At 55.8% G+C, this 17,577-nt stretch overlaps 1 protein-coding gene across 1 annotated transcript in view; it reads left to right on the top strand.

The window, feature by feature from the left end:
* The first annotated feature begins 6,866 nt into the window (after positions 1–6,866).
* Positions 6,867–17,577, top strand: part of LOC122734294 (proline dehydrogenase 1, mitochondrial-like) — a 28,341-nt gene continuing 17,630 nt past the window's right edge. The window contains exons 1-2 of the mRNA XM_043975007.1: positions 6,867–7,158; positions 13,927–14,135. Of these exons, the coding sequence (XP_043830942.1) occupies positions 6,871–7,158; positions 13,927–14,135 (497 nt within the window). The 5' untranslated portion in view covers positions 6,867–6,870. The remainder of the gene's footprint in view (positions 7,159–13,926; positions 14,136–17,577) is intronic.

The raw sequence follows: 17,577 nt of genomic DNA, 5'->3' as shown, positions 1-17,577 counted from the left end.
TGAGAGAGACACCCTCCCTCAGGCTGTGAAATATGCCCTGACCCAACTGGGTCACTCTCCTGCTCGCTGAGCTTCCAAGAGGTCAGAGAAAAGGAGCACGTGATTGGAGGCCGGGTATTTCTGAACTAGACCAAGGTTTTCCTGGGCCCCGGCCCAACCTCAGCAGCTGGAGGAGATTTCACCCAGTTTCACTACCAGAGTTTCTGACTGAGAGCAGCAGAAGAGGATAAAGGGGGACCACTCGCTGATAATCAGAGGAATGGGCACTGCTGGCTAAAGGCTACAGAATGGGACAAGGGATGCCCTCAGATCACAGAAGGCGTATGCAATCAGGAAAAATCTCGGCTTGGTGAGGGCTCAGAAAATGCTCAAATGCCTTTTGCTGGGGCCATGCAGAGCCTGGCTAAGAGACAGGCACGGAAGAGCCACACCCACAGGAAGCCCCACCCAGGATATAACTCAGGTGAAAGTCCTAGCAGCTGCCATTGTTTTCCCTAAAGTCTATTATGAGCACCTGTTCATTCTTTGTGCCTTGTGAACCTTGGGTTTGCAAGGGGAGCCCGTGACAACCTCCTACAAGCTGTCAGACCCAGAAGGTCCCAGAACAAGACGAAGAGATGCCCCTGAAATGGACCTGGGCCTTTTGTGGCCACAGAGAGGCTTCAGCACAAATCAAAATCAAGAGTTGGGTTGGGTTTTGTTTTTTCTCCAAACTATATAATGTATAAATACTGGCAGAACCTCCACCCTGTGGCCTTGGGTAGCCAGGGCAGGACCATACACATCTCTTCCTGGCCCAGCCTGTCCTTGCAATTTGATGCTTTTCTATCACTTTTGTTTCTCTCCAACTCTCAGACTTAGAAAGTGATTTCCTTACAATGAGGAGGACCCCAAGCACTGCAGGGCAGATGAAGTGACCTGCCAAGGCCCCACAGACAGGGAGCAGGAGAACTGGGGCTTGAACCCAGGGCCACTGACTCTAAAACTAGTGTGCTTCCCCTGAGATCTTCTTCAAGAACCACGGGACTCTTATTGATGGAAGAGATTGATGGGAGGATCAGAAATCTAGAACCAGAGGGGACCTCAGAAGCCATCCAGTCCAACTCCCTCGTTTTACAGAGGAGGAAATTGAGGCCTAGGAAAGGTGACTCACCCAAGGTCACACAGCTAGAACTCGGCAGAGCTGGGATCTTAACCCGGTCCCTCTGACCCCACAATTTAGACACTCCATGGACCAGACCCTGTTAAATTTATGGTCTAAAAATTAATAATAGTTGTTGTTACTGTTTTTCCCAAACCATAAAATATATAAGTGTCGTTGGAGTTTTCCTAGGCCTGGTTTCTTTTAATGCTGTTGGAAGCCTTTGGTCCCAGATTTGTCCATTAATAAAATATGCTTTTGTGCCATTCCAGGGATCTGCTGATTAGACCCAAGGCCAAGGAAGTGGGGACTGCCCCTCCAAGACAGATCCATCCTGGTGCTCTATTCTGCCAAGAACTATCTAAATATCCAAACAATTCTTGGGGCCTTTCTTAACCCCTCCCCCTCTCCCCACCCTCTATACCTCCCCCTCCCTCTTCCTTCTCTCTTTCCCCCCTCCCCCCTTACTTCCCCCCTCCTCTCTTTCTCTTCCCTTTCCTCCCCCCTCCCCCTCTTCTCTCTTCCTCTTATCCCCAGAAGCAAGATGCCAACATTTCTCCAACCATGAAGCCTCCCCTGAGCCTGTGTTTCCAGCCAGCTGCTGAACCCCTCTGCCTGGAGGTCTCAGATCCCACTGGGGTGTCCTGATGCAGAGGGAGCTCCTTTAGAGGTCAGGGAAGAAAGGCCACACTAACTCTAAGGATGTTGACAACCCGTCCCATTCATGAAAAGGGCTGGGGGCAGCAGGAAGCTGAAGGTTCTCATTACTTCTGACACTGACACCCTCCACATCCGTTTCCGTTCCCTGCCCTGACCTGGGACTCCTGACTGTTCTCTCTTGCCTCAGACCAAGGGCCCTCAAGGCTGAACTCTCATCCTCTCAGATCCCTTAGGTCTCTTCTCTGAAGTTGCCCTGTCATTGCACGTCTCCGCTGCTGTGGCTGGCAGCAAGGACTGGCTGTTATCCAGGCCCCAGCTTCGTGGCCCTTCCGATGATCCTGATGAACCCCACCTGATCTGGCATTTGAGCTGAGAAGACAGGGCTTCTGAGAGGCAGGAGGGAGCGTGTTCCAGGCCTGAGAGTCAGCCTGTGCAAAGACATAGAGCATCAAAGAAGAGGTCCATATGGCTACACTATAGAGCCAATCATCTGGGGGTGATGATCAGAAGCCTAGAAAGAGTCTGAAATGAGCACCACAAGTTTCAGCTCCAAACCCAGGGTTTTCCTCTGCCCCACAGGACACATGACATCACCCACCCCAACTGGGTTGTCCCCCTGCTTTGCTCCCTTTGGTCAATCCTCCCAGCTACCTGGACCAGTGCCAGGGGAGCCTCAGGCAGGGAAGTCCCTTCCCCTCTCCCTGGGCCTCAGTTTCCTGCTCTGTAAAATGAGCAGTCGGGGCTGGTTAGACCAGACAATCCGTGAGCTTCCTTTAAGTCTGAATGGTGAATTCTAGACATCTGTCCTTCCCTGCCTTCAAACGGTTACCATGTCCTGCTAAATCCCACCAGCCCTGGGGTTATTCCCATCGTGGTCCAGCCCCGTGGCCCCTCCCAAGTCTAGAATCCCAGGACACTCTGACATTGCCCTGAGAGCTGGCTCAGAAGTAAATGTGAATGCACTGCCAAGTGTGTGGGCACCAGGCAGGTCACTGCATCTTTCTCAGTCAGAGGTAATCCCAGCACCTGGCGCTCAGGGGGCTTCTGAGCATCAGATGAGCTAATACATGTCAAGTACTTTAGTTACTGTTGCAGACACCCCTCCCACCCAAGAGCCTTGTTAAAAGTATCTCAGCTGGGGAAGCTAGGTGGCGCAGTGGATAAAGCACCAGCCCTGGATTAAGGAGGAGCTGAGTTCAAATGTGACCTCAGACACTTGACACTTATTAGCTGTGTGACCTTGGCACGTCACTTAACCCTCATTGCCCTGGAAAAAAAAAGTATCTCAGGATATAAGATAGCACCTTATCTGCTCCTTTTGCAGAGGTGGGGGGGCTATGGATACAAAATGGTGCACATGATGGCAGGTTTTTTCAATAGTCTAGCTTTGCCCCTCCCTTTTCTTTTTTGTTATGAAGGATGACTCTCTGGGAGGGATACATTGGGAAATACAGATTATGTGAAAACAAAAGATATTGATAAAATTTTATTTTTTGAAAAAGTATTCCAGACCCACATTTCTCTCTCTCCCCTTTGACTGTCCCCTGCATGCTCAGCCAACTCCAAGCTCCACGTGCAGTTGCCCAGCACCAGGCCCAGAAGACTGCCCCAGGAAGTACTGATAAGAATAATAATAACTCAATCAACAATATGCCAAGGAAAAATCATGACATAAACGGCTGAGTCCTGCAGGTTTGTTTGCAGAAACTAATAGGTTTTGAACAGCAAATACAAGACCAGGTCATTGCTGCCAGAAATTACAGAAATGCTTCAGAAGCCTGGACTTAGTGATCAATGCCAACTTCTGGAGAAAACCTTAGGAGCAGTGGTACCGTAAGGTGCAACAGTTTGGCACCTACTGAATACAAGACACAGTCAAGCAGCCAGAATGGCCCATCAGAAGCTTGCTCTCCTGCACAAAGGAATGCAAGGCGAATCCCAAAAGAGCCTTGGTAATTCGGCCAACAAACAGATAACATGGTTGCTCACCATCACCTGGATATGCATTTCAGAATAACATTTTTCTTAACATGTCTCTGTACCAACTACTCCTATGCTGCCTACAACGTGCAATAGTGAGCTCGCAGAAGACCATGGGGAGAGGCAGAGGTTCAAGCCGTCCCCATCACCCAGTTTGTCCCTGGAGATCCTCACGGATGAGACCACCAAGGATGGGCTCGTTCAGTTACGAGGGCCAGTCATTGGCTCCACAGTGAAACCGTCCACGGTGCATTAAATATAAACCACCGAGAAGAGAGGAAAGACTTGTCTCCAGAGAGTCTCCATGTGAATTCCATGAATACAAGATGAGAAGAACAAGAATAATGATGCTAACAACAATCGTCATCTTCCTGTTTCTCTCCCGTTCCTGGTGCTGTTAGCTCCGGGAGGGAGGTGGCACCAGGAGAAGGGAGCCCACATTTCTGTGCCATTTTCTACCCATTATCCTGTTGGGAGAGACCACACAACAGCACTGCCACCCTGCATGTAGAGAGCACCTGAATCAGGTGCAATTATTATCTTCATTTTATACTTGAGGAAACTCAGCCTGAGAGGAGAAATGACTTGCCCAGGGTCACTGGGTTGGTTAACATCAGAGTTGGGATTTGAAGCCATTCTCTCTGCCTCTGAAGCAGCTAGGTGGTGCAGTGGGTAGAGCACCTGGGTTCAAATCTGGCTTCAGCCACTTAGCTGTGTGATCCTGGCCAAGTCATATCACCCTCTTTTCCTCAGTTTCCTCATCTGTAAAGTGAACCTGAGAAGGAAATGGTAAACCACTCCAGTATCTTTGCCAAGAAAACCCCAAATGGGAAGAATTGGGCACGACTGAACACCTCCCTGACTTTGATCCCACCCCAATGGGATCAACACGATGAAGTCTCTGCCTTCTTAGACACTAGTTGAGCAATTGTGAGGGATCCCATTAGCTCACATTCTCACTACACAGTTGGCCATTTTTTCCTGTGTTATGTATTTTTGATGCTGTCTTTATATGTCACTGCTAAAGAAAAAATATTCCTACTAATATTGTACTCTTTGATTTAGGTTTAAGACTGCCAGAAACAACTTAATTTATCTTTAATCTACATCTATTTCTAGCTTTTAGGAGTGGGGGAGGAAGACAAAGTGAGAGAGAGAGAGAGAGAGAGAGAGAAGAAGGAGGAACAGGAGGAGGAGGAGGAAGAGGAGGAGAAAAGGAGAGGAGAGAGGAGAGGAGGAAGAGAGGAGAAGAAGAGGAGAGAAATCCAAACTGACTCTACAAGCTGGTTTCCATTGGTTTCTTCACCCTTTCTCAGCTGGGAAGGCTGGGTTCTACCTCGTTACTACAGATCAGTGGGGAGGTGATGATGTGAAGGAGACCAATGTTGAATTTGTTCATAGCCCCCTTAAGATAGTTCCCTAATAAAGAGCTTTTTTTCCTCTTGGCCCTGACTTCTATCAACCACCTTTCAAAGAACTTTCCCAAAGAGTCTAGAAAGGGCTTTAGAGGAAACACGATTCATTATATTTTTAGTTTTACCAAAAAGGAGTTTTGCTTTTTTTTTTTTTTAATTTTTCAGCCCTGCTGGCCCAAAGGGCAATCAATGAGAGGGTATGCCGTGAGTATTACTAGGCTTCAGTCCACTCCCTGCAGGACAGAATAGAAGGTCCTTGAGAGCAGAGACTATCTCACCTTTGTCTTCGTATAACGGGCTCCTAGCACAGTGCTTGGCACAACTATTGTGCTCAATGAATGGTTGCTGGTTGATTATGCCCATTTTACATAAAAGGAAACTGAGGCCCTGATTAGAGCCGTGACTTGCTCACAATAAATACTATAAATAAAATTTTAAAAACCAATAAATACTAGAGTAAGGATTCCAACCCGGGTCTCCCGTGTAGGGCAAACAGCACCGAGCTTCTTTTCAGAGGACCCGGGTCTGCGAGCAGGGGAAGAGGGTGGTCCACGATGTCGATGTGAAATGCTGCCGGTCGGGCAGGATGCTGAGGACCCAGGGGAGGCCACCAGCCTCAGAAGTTAAGCGCTCCAGGGGAGGGGTGAGGTCCGGCAGCCCGATGGCCAGGGGTGCAGAAGTGGTGATGGCGCAAGGGCAGAGGCTTCTTTCGAGTGGTGGCAGGGAGAGGAGGGGCAGGGGAAGAGTGCGAGGGGAAGCCAGGAGCCAGGCGTGTTTGTAGAGCGTGGGGAAGAAGAAACCGAGGTTGAGGAAAGAAGAGAATGATGCCGGGGACCCCGCCCAGAGGAGACCGGCGGAGGCATCTCCATCAGAGACAAGAGCAAAGGGGCAGAGACAACAAGGGGGAGCCCCTCAGAGAGAACCTGGGGCGGGGGCGCAGGGACAGAGCTCCGGGCTCCGGCAGAGATATGAGCAATGGTAGGAGCGGACCTTCCAAGCAATAAGGAATGACGATGCATTTATGCAGGAACAAAGGAATGCATGCATGGCTGAATGCAGAAACCTACCCAGGAAGGTACCGCCTGCCAAGATGCCAGATTTAAGGCAAGCAAGATGTCTGGGAGCCTCAGTTTCCCCCAAGCTGTCAAAGGAGGTCTCTCGTTCCCCACGATTCATTCCCTCCCTCCCCCAGAGCCAGTCCCGGCTGCAGCCTGGTTATAAACAGCCGCACGTGGCCGCATGTCCCGCCCATCAGCAGGGGGCGTGGCCTACAGGAAGGAGGCGGGGGGTTCCACTTCCCCTTGGGAAGCGCCGAGAAGGGGAGCGGGAGGCGGGGCAGGGGCTGGGATCAGCGGCCTGTGGGCGAGGCCTAGAGGGCTAAGAAGGCCGGGCAGTGGCGCGGGGATGAAGGGCTTGGAACATCCCTACGTCTTCAGAGGACTGGAGGCCCAGCCTTGCCCCTCGGGGCGGAGCTTCCGCGTCCCCACACGGCTCACAGGCTCATCTCGCCCGGGGGCGGGGCCTCACGCTGTTCTGGGCGGGGCTACCCTCCCCTTGCGATGTTCATTGGTTGGTCTCCGCAAGGGTGGGGCCTCGTCCCCAGGGGGCGGGGCCAGTGGCTACATAAAGGGCGGGAGGCCCGGCCCGCGATCCAATTACGCCTCGCGCCACACTATGATCTTGAGGTCCCTCGTTCCCGCGCTGCTGCGCGTGGCGCCCTCTCGGCTCGCGGCCCCGCTCTCCTCGGCGGCGGCCGCGGCCCCCCGCGAGCGGCCCGCCGAATCTTCCGCGGGCCCCGGCCCCCAGCCCGGCTCCGAGCCGTCCCGCCGCGCGCCCGTGCCCACCGTGGACTTCGGCAACCCGGCGGCGGCGTATCGCAGCCGCACCAGCGGGGAGCTGCTCCGAAGCCTGTTCGTGCTCCGCGTGTGCGCCGTGGAGCCGCTGCTCCAGAGACATCAACAGGTGCGCGTGCGCCGCCGGGGCCAGTGCGCGTGCGCCGCGGGGCGGGGCGAGCAGGGGTGGGGCGGGGCGAGCAGGGGTGGGGCGGGGCGAGCAGGGGGCGGGAACCTTTGGGCCCCCCAAAGAGGAGGCTACGTGAGCCCCCATTTAGGAAGCACCTACTATGTGCCAGGCTCTGTGCTGAGCTCAGAATAGGATTCCCCCCACTCCCGAAAATGCCCTGCCCTCAAGGAGCTTACAGTCTGAGGTGGGGGCAAAGATGTGGGGCGGGGTCAGGAGAGGATGGGGGTGACGAGAACGTCAGCTTTGGCCATGGCCAGTCTGAGATGGGGGGGCCACTGTCCAGTGGGCAGGAGATGGTGCCGAGGAGGGAGGGGGGAGGGGGGCGTTACGGAGTAGGTACTTAATACAGGGAAGGGTGAACCTAGTAGGTGCTTCCTGCATGGCCTGGAGAACATAGTAGGGCTTCCTACATGCTTGTGGACTGAAAACAAGAGAGCTGGTGCTCGGAGGGGGAGCTCAGGTCAGTAGGCTAGAGGGGAGGTCAGTCTGTGGCAGGCAGGTAGCATTTGCTCCACCTGAAGGCAGACAATCCCTAGACTTGACCTGGCTTTGGTGGGCAGAAAAGGAGGCTGGCTTTGGGATCCCTGGCCAGGTATCCTTTCTGTGTCATGTAGGAGCTGCCCTTAGGGCCACCCCCCCACCCCCACACACACCCCGCCCCCGTGGGGCACACATAGATGAGATGCCTGTGCATGGTCACTGGGTCCCTTGCCTCTCCCCCTCTTCTGGGCCTGGAGGGAGGAGGCAGCTGCCCTGTGTGCCCAGGACCACACCCCTATGCTACTATGGGAAGCCAGCTGGGTTTGGAGTCAGAGGATCTGGGTTCAAATTCTGACTCGGCCACTTCTGTGACTTTGGCCAGTTGCTTAATCGCTCTGTGCCTAGGTTTCCTCCCCTGTAAAATAGGGCTTTCACCTTCGACCTCTGGGTGTGTGGTTGTCTTGATCCTCTGACTTCCTGATGTCAAACTAGCCTAGGGAAAAAGGCTTAGAGATTGGGGAGGCACCTCCCTTGTCATAGGAGGGATGCCTTTTGAGGAACTGAAGCCAAAGACAGGACTCCCGAGGGGGATGAAGAGGGGAGGAGCAGATTTGGATGGCTGAAGCTGGCACTGAATGCTCAGTGTAGGGCACCTCCCTGAGAAATTATTTTCTGTGTTAATATTCAGATGGGGAGCCAGGCCCCTCCCATGTGCAGACCTGAGTGAGTCACTACAGGGTGAGGCCTGGCCTCCCCAAGGCTACGGGCCCACCCGCCCTGCAGGGGAGGGGCATCTGGGGCTGGGGGGGCAGGCACCCTCTTTGGGATGTCACACACCACTCTGTTCTCTGTGTAAAAGCCTTGAAGCCCTCACCAGCCTCAGGCGAGGAGAGGTGGGCAAGAGGGCATTATTACCCCCTGATCAGGAGGCAGGGACTGCCGGCCTCAGCAGAGAGCCAAGAGCCATGCAGTCCCTCCCCGCTGGGGGACTGGCCTCCAGCTTTACAGATAAGGAAACTAAGGCACAGAGAGAGCAGGTAGGGAGAGGCAGCCCCCGAACAAGAGCAGTCTCTGGAAGGGGACGCAAGGGGAGGAAAGAGGCCAGGGTCTCTCCAAGCCTCCCCTCCTGGCACTGGAGACGATCTAGGGAAGAGGGGCGGCCACGAGGGCCATCTGGACAGCCCAGAGGAGAGAGGCCTGAGGCCGGTTGCCAGAGCCCATCTTCTCCCAGGTGATGGTGCCCGAGGGCGTGGCCAAAGACAGTGATGGATGGCAGGGGCCCCCTCGCCTTCTCTCCTCTGAGAGGAGCATCTATCTATCTGTACCCACTGGGATGACCACCCTGTCATCCTTCTCTGAAAACAGCCGACAGCCCTCCTGGTGAGGCCAGGCACCAAGAATGCTGATGGGCAAAGGCCCCAAGGACAGACTCACCCTCCTTACTTGTCCCCATTCCTCCTGGGCATCACAGTAAGAGGTTCCAGCCTTCTGGGGCTGCGCAGACCAAGGCCGTGAAAGAAGGAGCTTTTGGGGGACCCCACACACGCACAAAACCGAATCTGAATTACCACCCTGAACCCCGGCCTTCCTTCCTCCAGGACCCCAAGGCCAGGTACTATGAGCAGCGAGGACAGAGAATTGTCTCCTTTGTGGGTGCCCCCCAGTGCAGTGGGCTTCCTCCTAAGGCAGAGGGGGCCCTCTGAGGCCCTTCCCCAGCCCAGAGGGTGGGTTCCCGGCAGAATTTGGCCCTGGGACACCACAGGAGGCCAGACAAAGGGTTCTCTGAACTCCCACGTGCTCATGTGAGGAGGGGGCCCAGGTGCCCAGCCAGAGGGCTGGCTGGGAGAGGGCTCCTGTCATGGACGGGCAGTGGGCCCAGAGAGCCCCTGCCATGCAAGGGGCTCCTGTTAAAGTAGGGAGGAGGGGGCAGCTAGGTGGTGCAATGGATAGAGCACTGGCCCTGGATTCAGGAGGACCTGAGTTCAAATCCGACCTCAGACACTTGACACTTACTAGCTGTGTGACCTTGGGCAAGTCACTTAACCGTCATTGCCCAACCAAAAAGGAAAAAAAAAAAATAAAGTAGGGAGGAGCTGGGGCAGGACAGAGCCTCTCTAAGGAGACTCAGGGAGAGTGAGGCTGGGCTGACATCATCCCCCCAACCCCCCCACCCCCGCCCTCTTCGGGGCTTCTCTGTTGGGAATCAGTTCAGACACCCCAGAGGTTGTGCAGCCCGAGCTAACTGTGACCCAAGTGATCGGGGCACTGATTGTGTAACTGTAGCAGCGTAAACAGTTTAAAAGGGAGGAAGGCAAAACTTCCCTTGGTCACTTGGCATCCAGGAATAATCAGCTCATTTTTCAAAGGAAAACAGCCACATTCCTTCTCTGCGGGGGGTCAGGACAAGGAGTGGGGAGGGACTGGAATTTGCTAGAGCTTTGACAGGAGATTCTGAGCTGTCCGCACATGCTCCTGAGTGGGGTGTATTGGGGTCTCAGGACCACCGTCCATAGTAACCACCCAGGACTGAAAATATGAGCTGCCTGGGGACACTGAGGTGACAAGCCCTGATGGCCCAAAGGCGGGGGCGGGGGGGGGAGGAGTTGGCAGGGGGGGCTTCTGCCACCATCCTCCCATTTTATCTGCCTCCCCTTCCAAGGTGATCCCCAAGGTAAATTAGAATGGAACCTTGTTTTGGGCTCTCCATAATCTGGCCTGGATGGAAATGTTTAACAAAATAAATAAGATGTTAATTTGTGGTTTTTTGAATCAGTCTGAGAACAGCAAGACCTGTTTCTGTCTGAGCCTGATTGTCTCGAAGGGCACTTTCAGAGCTTTATCCTAAGGCCCCATGGGGTGAGGGTAGGGAGGGCCGGGCAGCAGAATCCACTGGGCCCAGCCTGGTCTTGGGGGGGAAAGGGTGTTACATTTTTAAATAAAATTTCATGTTAAAATGAAAGAACCTAATGCTTCCTATGGCATCGCCCGTGTGGTGGGTATTGTTTCTTGCCTTCTCAGTGGGTGGGGGAGTCAGGAGACTTTTTAAGTTAAAATAAATAAATAAAGATGTAAGACCTGTTCTTAGCTCTTGGCAGGCCAGAGCCCAAGCTGAGGGGCCATTGTTTGCTGAGCTTTGATCTGGTCAGGCCGTCTCAGCTGGCATCGATTAGGCATTGTGCTAAGGGCTAGAGATACAAAGAAGACCAAAGACAGACTGATCATGCAAACACAGCTTCCCTGATGGGGTTCAAAGATCCCACCCCTCGTCCAGTCTTTTGAGACCTTTCACAGAGGCCTTGGGGAGCTAGGGAAGGTCACCTGCCAGCAATTGTTCTGTGTAAGGGGGAGGGGAAAGGCTTTAAAAGCCAAACAGAGGATTTTATATTTGATCCTGGGAATAATAGGGAACTGGAAGAGTTTATGGAATGGCGGAGGTCAGACTTTAGAGTTAAAAGATCAGTTTGACAGTTGAATAATCTATGGCCTGGAGTGGGGAGATACTGGAGTCAGGCAAGACCTGTGCCCCCTCCCCCCAGCAGGTTATTTCAATGGTCCAGGCAGGAGGCCATGAGGGTCCGAACCAGGGGGTGGCAGTGTCCTGGGGGGGAGGGGGCATGTTCGAGAAATATTGAGAAGATAGGAGCAACAACGGGCCTTTGCTACAGCTTGGATACTGAAGGGTGGGGCTGAGAAATAGGGAGGAGTCCAAGATGACTTCCAGGATATGGGCCTGGGGAACCAGGAAGAAGAAGGATTTGTGGGAAAGAGAATGAGTTTTGGACATGTGGGGTCTCGTCATTTCAGTCATGTCCGACTGGACCCCATCTGGAGTATTCTTGGCAAAGATACTAGAGTGGTTTGCCATTTCCTTCCAGCTAGTGCGTGTCTGAGGCTAGATTTGAATTCACAAAAATGAGTTCCTGACCCCTGGCCCTAGCTGACCCTAAATGTCTACTGGACATCTATGGAGGTGGCTAATATGCTGTAGGAGATGCACGATGGGAGGCTGAGAGATTTGGGCTGGATAAGTAAACATCATTAGCACAGAGGGAGTCACTGAATCCGTGGGAGCCAATGAGGTGACAGAGGGAGAAGAGGGGAGGCCCAAGACAGCCCCGTGGGATGCCCACGGTGAGTTGGCAGAGCTTGGGTGCAGATGGGCAGAGCAGGGTCACGGAGGTCAAAGAGAAGAAGGTGATCAGCCATGTCTAAAGCGTGACAGACAAGGGAAGGGCCTGGCCCAGGTCACCCACCAGGTCCAGAGTGCTTCCTGGCCCCCTCTGTCCCACAGTAAGGTATAGCAGAAGCCAGAAGCCCAGCCCTGGTGTGGCTTGGGTGGGGATTCAGGGAGATCTTCCCCTGGGCCTTTCTGGGGCTGAAGCCTGGGCTGTCAGGCTCCCACTGGCTCAGAATCAGGGGGAGGGGGAGGAGCTTGCCCCTATAAGCCTGGGATGGGGGTGGGCTCCACCCAGGGAGGAATCCTCTGGCCTGAGATTCAGAGCACCCCCACCCCCACCTTATTTTACTGAGGGGGGTGGAGCTGAAGGGGCAAGCTAAGGTCTCTGAGAGGAGGGGGAGGAGGAGACAGGGTTATCACGGTGGGCAGAGCTGGACTGGCGGTCAGGAAGATCAGGCACTCACTACTGTGTGACCCCGGGCACGTGCTCTCGAAGCCGCGCCCCTGCTCACCTGCAGGGCTCGGTCACCCTCAAGCACGGGAAGGCTTCCCTGGCAGAAGGGGAGGCCGAGGGCCGCCAAGCAGGTGCAGTGGAGCCAAGAGCTTGGCCAGATATGGAAGACGCCAAGGTCCCGAACGGCATCCTGGCCTTGAGGCTGATGCAGGGTGGCTCTGCCTCTTTCAACCCCAGTTCACCAACAAGTCAAGACAGTATCCAAGTCCCTGCACAAGTCCCTGGGCTTCTGTCTGCCCCACTTTGCTAAATGTCCATTTGTGAGCTACCCCCCCCCGCGGGGGGCCCCCCATTAGATTGTGAGCGCCCTGAAGGCAGGCACTGTCTATAGGCCTTGACCCCAGTAAGTCCCATTCTAAAGAAGAGCAGGAGGAGGCAGTGAGCGGGCAGGTGAATGTAGCCCACCCGGGAGTTAGGGAAGAGGCGCTGCTGCAAAGTGGGAGCGCCTGGGCTCCCCAGGGAAGCCAGAGCCTGGGCCCAGGGCTGGGGGTTCCAGCAGCTTCTGAGCTGCCCTGGTCAGCCCTGGCATTGGACCCTTCACGCTGTGGGCTTGCTGTTTACGGCCAGCGATTGCCCCAAGGCCTGGTTTCTTGCCTCCCAGATTGTGTGGCCTGAGGGCAGGCCCTGAACCCAGCCAGCCCGGGGGCCCTGGACCACAGGCAGCAAGCACGGTCCAGGGGCCAGTGTGTGTCCTCTCACACCCTTGGCAGGTCACCTCAGCTCTCGAGGTCCCGGTTTCCTCGTGTATAAAAGGAAGACGAGGGGCAGCTAGGTGGCGCAGTGGATAGAGCACCAGCCCTGGATTCAGGAGTACCTGAGTTCAAATCTGGCCTCAGACACTTAACACTTACTAGCTGTGTGACCCTGGGCAAGTCACTTAACCCCAATTGCCTCACTAAAAAAAAAAAAAAAAAAGGAAGACAAGCCTCAGTGACCCCAGGCCCCTGCCGGCTCTTGGGCTATGACCCTGTTAACAAGAATAGGTGTGTTTAGAGAGGATCAGACCACCCTGGGAGGCAGATGTTGTTATTCCCATTTCACAGATGAGGTCATCCACGATCTGATTCCAGGCTCAGTGCTGGGCTACAAGATAGACCCCAAAGTGTCCCTGCCCTTGGGAAGGTCCTGGGCACTGGAGGGGGTGGGGATCATGTATACCCAGAGAAGGAAATAACGCCAAGTCCTTTGGGGGCTGAGGAGGCTGTGAGGGGCTGGGGCTGGGGTGGGGGGCAAAGTGAGGCAGGGGGAAGAGCCACCCTCTTTTTTTTTTCTTTGTGGGGCAATGAGGGTTAAGTGACTTGCCCAGGGTCACACAGCTAGTAAGTGTCAAGTGTCTGAGGCCAGACCTGAATTCGGGTCCTCCTGAATCCAGGACCGGTGCTCTATCCACTGTGCCACCTAGCTGCCCTTGAGCCACCCTCTTACTGTCCTCCCCTTATCCCCCACCCCGTGAGGGGAGGGAGGGAGTTCTGCCAAGTCCCCATGGGGTCCAGGTGTCTCCCCTGAGACCTGAAGGCCCTCTCTTTGTGTCCCCCAGCTGCTCGCGGTCTCCCAGAAGCTTCTGGGCCAGCGGCTGTTTAACTGGCTGATGAAGATGACCTTCTACGGGCAGTTTGTAGGTGGTGAGGACCAGGAAGCCATCAAACCTCTGATCCGGCACAACCAGGCCTTTGGGGTCGGCTCCATCCTGGACTACGGCGTGGAGGAGGACCTCAGTCACGAGGAGGCCGAGGAGAAGGAGCTGGAGTAAGCCCTGGGGGACCACCCTGCCCCGGCCCCCCTCTTCCTGCCCTGGTCATGGGACCAGCCCAGCCCCCTCTTCCCCCCAAGGCCCACAGAGGGTAGTTTAACTCACACAGGCCACAGACCAGGGAGCCACCAATTCAGACCTGGGAAGAACCTCATCCAGTCCAACTCCTTCATTTTACAGAATGGGAAACTGAGGCCAAGCCAACGCGGTGCCTGGTGCGGGGTTAGAAGGGGCCGCTCGTCCCTTTGCTCCAGCTGCCTCCCTGGGCTTGTGCCGTGAGCCAGATGTTCCCACTCCTTGGGTACTGTTTAGAAGGAGGAGACGGGGAGACCCAGGGGCAGGCCCCACCTCAGCCACCCCCAAGCAGAGGACCTTGCCAGGGCCGAACCCCCTCATGTCACTCCCATTGTGCACATCAGGAGACAGGTTTCTCAATCAGTAAATAACAGCTAAGTTAATAGACTAACATGGAGTCGCCTTTGGGCCACATCTGAAGCTTTTCAAGGGTTTCCTTCCCCCACAACGCCCCTGGGAGGAGAAGGAAAGGGAGGCGGTTGCATGGATAGGACTAAGGATTGGCCCAGGGGCATCCACCCATTTCATAGAGCAGAAAACAGAGGCCCAGACAGAGGAAGAGACTTGCTCCAAGTTGTATCAGTGCCATTGGCAGAGCCAGGATTCTGGCCCTGGGGCTCCCCTGGCCTGGGCATGGCATGAGGGGGTAGGGATGGGCCTGATCTGGCCAGTCGCCTCTAAACAGTAAACTCCTACCAAGAGCATGGTGGGTGGGGAGCCTGGAGCGAATGAGCATGAGGGGGAATGGGGAGCAGGCTCCCAGCACCCCCTTGGCCCTCGGCCCCATTCATCCCCAGAGCACCAGATAGGTCTGCCCACCCTGTGCCCTCCCCCTGCAGCCGCCACCCCACAGGCGTGACCCCACTGTCGTCATCAGATGGGGAAATCCCAAGGACTTCAAGGAAAAGCCTGGGCTCTCTGCTCTGCTGGAACAGGAGTGTGGCCTGACCCTGATCCCCAGCTGGCCCCAGTGGTCTGGGGTTCCTCCCTCTCTCCCCCCCCACGATGTCTGTTTCACCTTCTCTACCTGGGCAGGGCTCCCAGTGAGTGTCCTTTGATCCCCCCTCCCTCCTCTCCCTTGACCTCTGAATAGTTGTAAAGAAGGCAGTAGTTGATGGGCGTGAAGGGCACAGGTTCAAAGAGTGGAAAAACCCAAGGCTTCCCAGGTAGAAACTGCTCTGCTGGTCCTTGCACAAGTGACTTAGAGGGCAGGGCCCTTAAAAGTGCCCCCGCCCCCCTTTTACAGAAAGGGAAACTGAGGCACGTGCCCATGGTCAGGAACAGCAGGGCCAGGTCCTCCCAACCCGTGTGCTTGGCCCCAGGCCATGAACCCAGAGCTAAGTTAACTAGGCTCCCACTTGGAGCAGTCTTGGGTTCTTGGATGCATTTGAATGCTGATAATAAAGATGGTTTGCAAGGGGAAAGAATGACCGTTGAGCACCTACTGTGTGCCAGGCATTGAGCTGAGAGCTTTGGAACTGGGAGCGAGAGGCGGAGAAGAGGGAGGCTCAGGGAGGTCAGGTGTCAGTCTCCCACCTCCCTGGGCACAGAAGAGTCTGGATGCCTGCCCAGAGCCCGGCTCCTTCAGAGAAATTCACGGAAAGCATCTTAGAGAAAGCCCAGAGGCTGGGAGGGGGGGGAAGGTGCCCAGTGTCTGGGGCACAGCTAGCAGCCTCCTAGGGCCAGCCGGGCAGGTGGGAGCCTGGGCACCAGGTGGGGTGGGGGCAGTGCCCTGGGCAGGCCACCTCGGCCCTGGAGCTGGGGGGAGGATCTGAGGCCCAGCCTCCCCCCCACCAGCCTGACTTTCTGCTCCTGTGAAATAAGGGGGGGCTGGGGGCTGTGACCCTGGGGGGCACTAGACTCCTCTGCATTGTGTTGGTTGGTTCTAAGGAGAAGCCTGTGGCTAGGCTTCACCAGGCTGTCCCCAGTGGGGGCGGGGAGTCCAGGCACAAGCAAGGCCCAGCCCGAAGCCTCAGGGTCCTTGAAGTGTCAGCTGGCTGGGCCTGGGGGGGGCCCTCAGATTCGTGGGGTCCAGCCTGTCCCCTGCTGTCCCCCCTCCTCCTGCTGGGGATTACAAGGATCCCTGTACTCTGGCTGCGGCCCAAGCTGCCGGGACCTGATCGAGGCCATTGGCCGGCAGAGCCCGGCCTACCTCTTGTGATTGGCCAAGCTGGAGGCGGGGTTCTGCCCCCTCCCCTCCCCTCCCCAGGCCAGCTGGGCTGGAGCTGCTGTTGGCATTGCCCAGGGCCCACCTAGCTGCCCCTACCCGTGGGCTGTCCCCAAACAAAGGGAGGTGGCGGCTTCTCTTAACTGCATTCCTGTCTAGCCAGGAAACCTGAGCCTGTGTTCCTCCCTCAGGGCTCGTCCTATGTCCTGCTGGCTTCCAGGCACAGTCAGAGCTGAGCCTGTCCCCTCCACCCACCCACCCACCCAGAAATAACCACGGGCTTTTAGAGTGGGAAGGGGCATTAGCAGAATCGAGTTTAACCCCGGACCTTCCAGAGGGGGAAACTGAGGCAGCAGCGGGCAGGGACTGGACGGCAGGTCCCCCAGAGTGTCAGCTCCCAGCCTCCAAAGCTCCTCCTACTGCCCCCCCCCCCACCACTGCTTCTCTCCCTCTCTCCTTCCCTTGCTGTTCAGTTTGTTAAGAATCATGTCACGTCCAGAGGCTTCAAGGTTTGTGAAGCACGTTAGGGACTCCGTTCCCCCCCACCCCTCAGTCTGGCACTCAATGCCTCCCGAGCCCTGGCCAGGAGGGCTCCCCTCCCCTCGGGGGCATTGGTGGTCACAGGCAGAGAAGGGGACACTGGGGGCCCCCAGCCCCCTTCAGAGAAGCTCCCTCACTCCCAGAGCTGGGACTGTCCCTGGGAGCCAAGTTAATGCTGGAAGGAGCTCTAGCCCATAGTATAGATAAAGGAAGTGAGGCTCTGAAAGGGAAAGTGATTCTCAGCAACCGGGATTTGAACCGGATTAGTCCTTCAGTAAATAAGCATTTATTCAGCACCTTTTGTTTGCATGTGGCACAGAAAAGGGGGCTGGCAGCCTGTCCTGGGCAGTGGTACTCAGTGGGAATCTCCCCAGAGGGAGCTGCTGATAGTGGGGGGCGGGACCTGGGGCTAGTTCCCAGACAGGATGGGCCGGCTCTAAGAAAAAGGCCCCAAGCTTGGGGTGTCAGCAGCAGGCTGACTGGGAGGGGAGGAGGAGGAAGTGCCTGCCCCTGAGAACCCTTGGCACAGCTTGGGTGAGAGCTGAGGGGTTGGGCTCTGTGGCCACACCCCCTGCCCCACCCAGACTCCTGGCAGGGCGGGGAAGGAGGGGCCTCCCTGGCTCCCCACCCCACAGCTCCCACCAGCCGTGTCCTGT

Source organism: Dromiciops gliroides, chromosome 1 (assembly GCF_019393635.1).
Source record: "Dromiciops gliroides isolate mDroGli1 chromosome 1, mDroGli1.pri, whole genome shotgun sequence".
NCBI lineage: Eukaryota > Metazoa > Chordata > Mammalia > Microbiotheria > Microbiotheriidae > Dromiciops > Dromiciops gliroides.
This window is presented reverse-complemented; position numbering and strand designations above follow the sequence as displayed.